General features: G+C 34.3%; 1 protein-coding gene across 1 annotated transcript; it reads right to left on the bottom strand.

The window, feature by feature from the left end:
* Window positions 1–2291: 2291 nt before the first annotated feature.
* Window positions 2292–3248, bottom strand: LOC110892061 (endoglucanase 23-like). The gene is made up of 2 exons (XM_022139429.2): window positions 2683–3248; window positions 2292–2515 (listed from the first exon to the last, which is right to left on the bottom strand). The coding sequence occupies exons 1-2, from the start codon at window positions 2908–2910 to the stop codon at window positions 2441–2443; spliced, it is 303 nt and encodes a 100-aa protein (XP_021995121.1). The 5' UTR covers window positions 2911–3248; the 3' UTR covers window positions 2292–2440.
* Window positions 3249–5279: the final 2031 nt, after the last annotated feature.

Below are 5279 nucleotides of genomic sequence, written 5' to 3'. Positions count from 1 at the left end.
ATTTATAAACTCAAAGTTTATAAATAAGAAACTTCAAATAGATTTAATTTTATAAATAAAACAGAAAAATTGTTGTCATTATATTAGTCAATAACTAATTAAAAAATAGACCCTCTAGTTATTAATGGGCATTTTAGTCATTTTATTAAGATTTAACAAAAAAGTTAATAAGGTTTAGCCTTACTACTCAAAATTGTGACAAATTAGAACGTTAATACCTGATTTTGCCACAAAAAAAACTATTATTATCCGACATTGAAATTTGATAGAAACCACAAGGACCAACGGTGTATTTTTTTCTATATATATCTAAAACACACAAACACACATTATCTCTTTCTATTACCACCACCAAACAACACAAACACACATTATCTCTTTCTTTTACAACCACCAAACAACACCACCCCAGCCCCCAACATCTCTTTCAACATCCACCATCAGCCACCACTACCAACCCACCACCGCACCATCCACCCTACACAACCTAAAACCCCTAAAAATCCTCTTACCACCACCGTCGTAACACCACAACTTTGGAATTTCTGATGTCGAGTCACCATCAGCGCAAATGCCACCCTTACATCAATGAATATGTGTGTTGTTCATATTCAGATCTGATTTTGAATCTGTGTGTAGTTCAGTTTGAGAGAAATAGATCTGATTCTGATCCGATTTCAGAGATTTAGATCTAAATACTTACTAGATCTTGTAGAGAGAGAGAGTGGTGTAGCGATGGCGGTGGTGATGTGGTGATGGTGGTGTGATGGCGGTGGTGGTTATTCAATGGAGGTGCTGCATAACCAGATTGTAGAGATGGAGTTTGTAGAGGAAGAGAGAGAGACACTTTGAAGAGAGAGAGAGTTTGTGAATTTTATTTATGTTTATTTATTTAAATATATATGGTAAAATGACCAAAATACCCTCATGTGGGGTGGTCTACTTGGTCAGATTTAACCATGAAAACTAATTAAGTTATCTCTTAAGGACAGAACGTGCAAGGGTTTCAAACATCGAGTACATTTTTGTACCTTTTGAAGACACATGGCATAGTTTGCAATCTGGTGTAAAAATAAAAGACGAATTTGTAATTTACTCTAATTTAAATTAAATTAAAAACATATAATTATGATAACCTTACCTTGTTGAAGATCCATATAATACCGAATGAAGAATATTGTTGTAGGTGAATGATGACCATGAACTATGTTGTTGTAAAAGAATATTAAGCAATTTTGATTATATAAGCTTGTTAATGTTGTTGTGATAGAATATTAAGCAATTTTGAATATATAAGCTTGTTAGCTTGTTACGAAACATTTTGTTTATTTGATAAACATCCCTATATTTGTAATTTGAAAAGTTTTCTTGTACTAAACTAAGATATATGATATATGTGTTTAAATTTCAAAAATTTATCAGATATATTGATACATTGTTATCGCTAACAAACATAAATATTTACAGATTCAAGTTAGTCATTACATGTAATTTAACATATCATATTAATAAACCAATATAGATTACAAATTAGATGAGTTAAAAAATGAGAATTAATAGGTTCTAGATGATAACAGATTCATCATGGATTGGTGTAAATGGATCCCCCCAAATGAAACATCCACGTTTGGAGATTGGAGATGGACATAATCCCTACCAGTGAAGCTTTAAAGAAAAGGAATGTTCAGATTGAAGACTCGATGTGCCCTATGTGCAATTCTATGGAAGACAGTTCGGAACATCTTTTCATCGCTGGCCGTGCTGCCTCGATAGTTTGGAATGGCATTAGCGCTTGGTGTAAGATCCCCAACATTTTTGCGTTTTCGATTAAAGATCTTCTTGGTATTCATAAAGAGATAAGGGCTTCGGACAAAAAGAAGGATGTTGTTCAAGGTATTATCATGATCGTTTGCTGGAGCCTGTGGCGTGCTAGAAATAGTTTTAAATTTTCCAATTCTGCAGTTAAGATTGATAGTATTATTAGTGAAGTCAAGGCCTTGGGTTTTTTTGTGGTTTTCTAATACGATGTTTCTTTACATTTTATTTCTAGGTAAATTACTTCTGTTTTGAGGGTTTTAACCACTTGAGTCCAAAAGCAAAAAGTTTAACGACCTGAGTCCCTATAAGCATTTTCTTTAATCATTTGAATCCAAATTTCTAACTCAGTTAGATTTTCTTTGTTAACTTTTTTAAAATAACCAAAACACCCTTTTATATTAAGAAAACTTATTTATTCTTATTATTATAATTACATTACATATACATATTACAAACACAGAACAATGTATCTCTCTTCCTTATCCCCTCTCTCTCTCTCTTCCTTATCTCTCTCACAACCACCACCGCCACCAACACCGTGATTTCACCCTCGGCCCCTATCGCTCAAACACCTCAACCCACCCTCTTTTCACGTGCCACAACCACCCTCGGCACTGTTCTCTCAAACACCACAACCCACCCTCTGGTCAGATTTCACCTCAAAACTCATTCTGAAACCTTCTGTTTGCGTTTCAACCTAGCATATCAGAACCAAATGTCACAAAACTTTACTCTCAACAAATGGTTATTAACTTCTATGAATAAAATGTGGTTGAGCTAACACCAACATTACTTGTTCTCCGAAACCAAAAGAGGTTCAACTACTACTATAGGCATCATAAATTAATTACCAATTAACCTTACCTGTACAATAATCCGACCCAGTTGCGCCACAGTCTTCAGCAAATAATCCGTGGACCACCGTATCGCCACCAGCGCATTCCTCAACTCCACCGGCGGCATCGACTCTCCGAACTCAATAAAAAAAAAGATCATCATAAAGATTGATACAGAGACACAGACCTTAGGTTCTTCATCAACAGATCGCGGAAAGTAGATAGAATCTGAATCAATTGGTTCCTGTTTCACCATATTGAAGTTATTAGGGCTTAAATTTTGTATAATTGAGTTCGTCGTCTACACCGGTGCGATTTCCTCCGGCAGATGTTTAGATCTGACAAAATTGATTATTTAGATCCAGAGAGTTCTTCGATTCAATTCAGTTCTTCAAATCGATTCTTGTTTCTTTGCGTATTCCTGTGGTGGCATCTGGCGGAGATGAATAGGAGGTGTATGTGTGAGTGTGAGTGTGATGGAGGTTTGTGGTTGAGGTGGTGGTTGGAGACGGAGGTGGTTGTGGTGGTGGTGGTGACAATGGTGGTGTTGATGGTCTAGAAAGAAAGATGAGAGGGAGAGATGAAGGTTGGGATTTAGAGAGGGAAAGAGAGAATGGGATAAAAGATACAGAGAAATTTTTATTTTTAGTTTTTAATTATAAGGGTATTTTGGTCATTTAACAATACTTAACCAAAATATTTTAACAGTGTTAGAAATTTGGACTCAAATGGTTAAAGAAAATGTTTATAGGGACTCAGGTCGTTAAACTTTTTGATTTTGGACTCAAGTGGTTAAAACACTCAAAACACAAGGAGTCAAAAAGTAATTTAATTTAGAAAACAAAAATATGAAATAGACAGTCCTCATTCAAAGTGTCATAAAAGCATTTTAGGGACCGTCTCTTTTTTGAACATTTTTTACTAGTCATGCAAATTTGACTTTTGACTTTTGAACATATACGACTTGTATATACCTATACAACTCGTATTAAAAAAAAAGCAAAATATACAGATAAATTAGCAGGTGTAGGAATAAAGTTCACCTAACTTTATCATCTAGCAATTAATGTAAAGATATATCATATTACTGTGTGTGTAACCGACGTCTAGTATAAATTTTGTACGATTCTAAATACTATTAATGAGTCTAATTAATTAATGTCTTAATGCACCAACTACCTTACAGGGACTCAAAAACTAATTTAATTTAGAAAACAAAAATATGAAATATGACGGTCCTCATTCAAACTGTCATAAAAGCATTTTAGGGACCGTCTCTTTCGAACATTTTTTACTAGTCATGCAAATTTGACTTTTGACTTTTGAACATATACGACTTGTATATACCTATACAACCCGTATTAAAAAAAGCAAAATATACAGATAAATTAGCTGGTGTAGGAATAAAGTTCACCTAACTTTATCATCTAGCAATTAATGTGAAGATAAATCATATCAGTATATGTGTAACTGACGTCTAGTATAAATATTGTACGATTCTAAATACTATTAATGAGTCTATTTAATTAATGTCTTAATGCACCAACTACCTTATCTATGAATACTGTAAGGTTATTTTGTTGTGGGGAGCGGATCAGGGCCGACGAAGGCTGGCGACGTCTCAACACACCGCCCTCAGGTTCGTCCCCGTCTTCACCGCAAGCCCCTCGACGCCCAAGACGGGCCACCTCTTTCTTCTTTATACACACACCTATACACACACACACACACACATATATATATATATATGGGGTTTGGTTCATTTATGAATAACGATCTTGATAGTGAACTATGTGAACTAATCCTAGCCCTTGATTATAAATACACAAGTGTAAATCAATAACCAGGATTTGATGATGAAAATACAGTAACGTATTTTACGATTTGATGATGTAAATCAATGTCTAAGAATTGTTCACTCAGTTCACAAATACACTAGTATTCACTCTAGAACCCCACTATATATATATATATATATATATATATATATAGAGAGAGAGAGAGAAAGTATAATGTACTTCAAGGCTTAACCTACATTAACATACATGACAAAAAATATAACGTGCGTTATTATCATAGAACGTGCGTGATTATAGTCCCATGCGTGATTATGTGGTCCCATGCGTGATTATGTGGTCCCATGTGTGATTATACCCCTGATCCAACGGTTACCATTGTCTCCTACGTGATGTATGATAAGGCTTTTTGTATGTTAACCTTACTCTATATATATATATATATATATATATATAGGGGACCGCTAAAATGAAAACCACCTCCAGTTGTAAGAACCGAGATGAACTATGTGAACTAATCCTAGCCCTTGATTATAAATACACAAGTGTAAATCAATAACCAGGATTTGATGATGAAAATACAGTAACGTATTTTACGATTTGATGATGTAAATCAATGTCTAAGAATTGTTCACTCAGTTCACAAATACACTAGTATTCACTCTAGAACCCCACTATATATATATATATATATATATAGAGAGAGAGAGAGAGAGAGAGAGAGAAAGTATAATGTACTTCAAGGCTTAACCTACATTAACATACATGACAAAAAATATAACGTGCGTTATTATCATAGAACGTGCGTGATTATAGTCCCATGCGTGAT

This window comes from Helianthus annuus, chromosome 11 (genome assembly GCF_002127325.2).
Source record: "Helianthus annuus cultivar XRQ/B chromosome 11, HanXRQr2.0-SUNRISE, whole genome shotgun sequence".
Lineage (NCBI taxonomy): Eukaryota > Viridiplantae > Streptophyta > Magnoliopsida > Asterales > Asteraceae > Helianthus > Helianthus annuus.
This window is presented reverse-complemented; position numbering and strand designations above follow the sequence as displayed.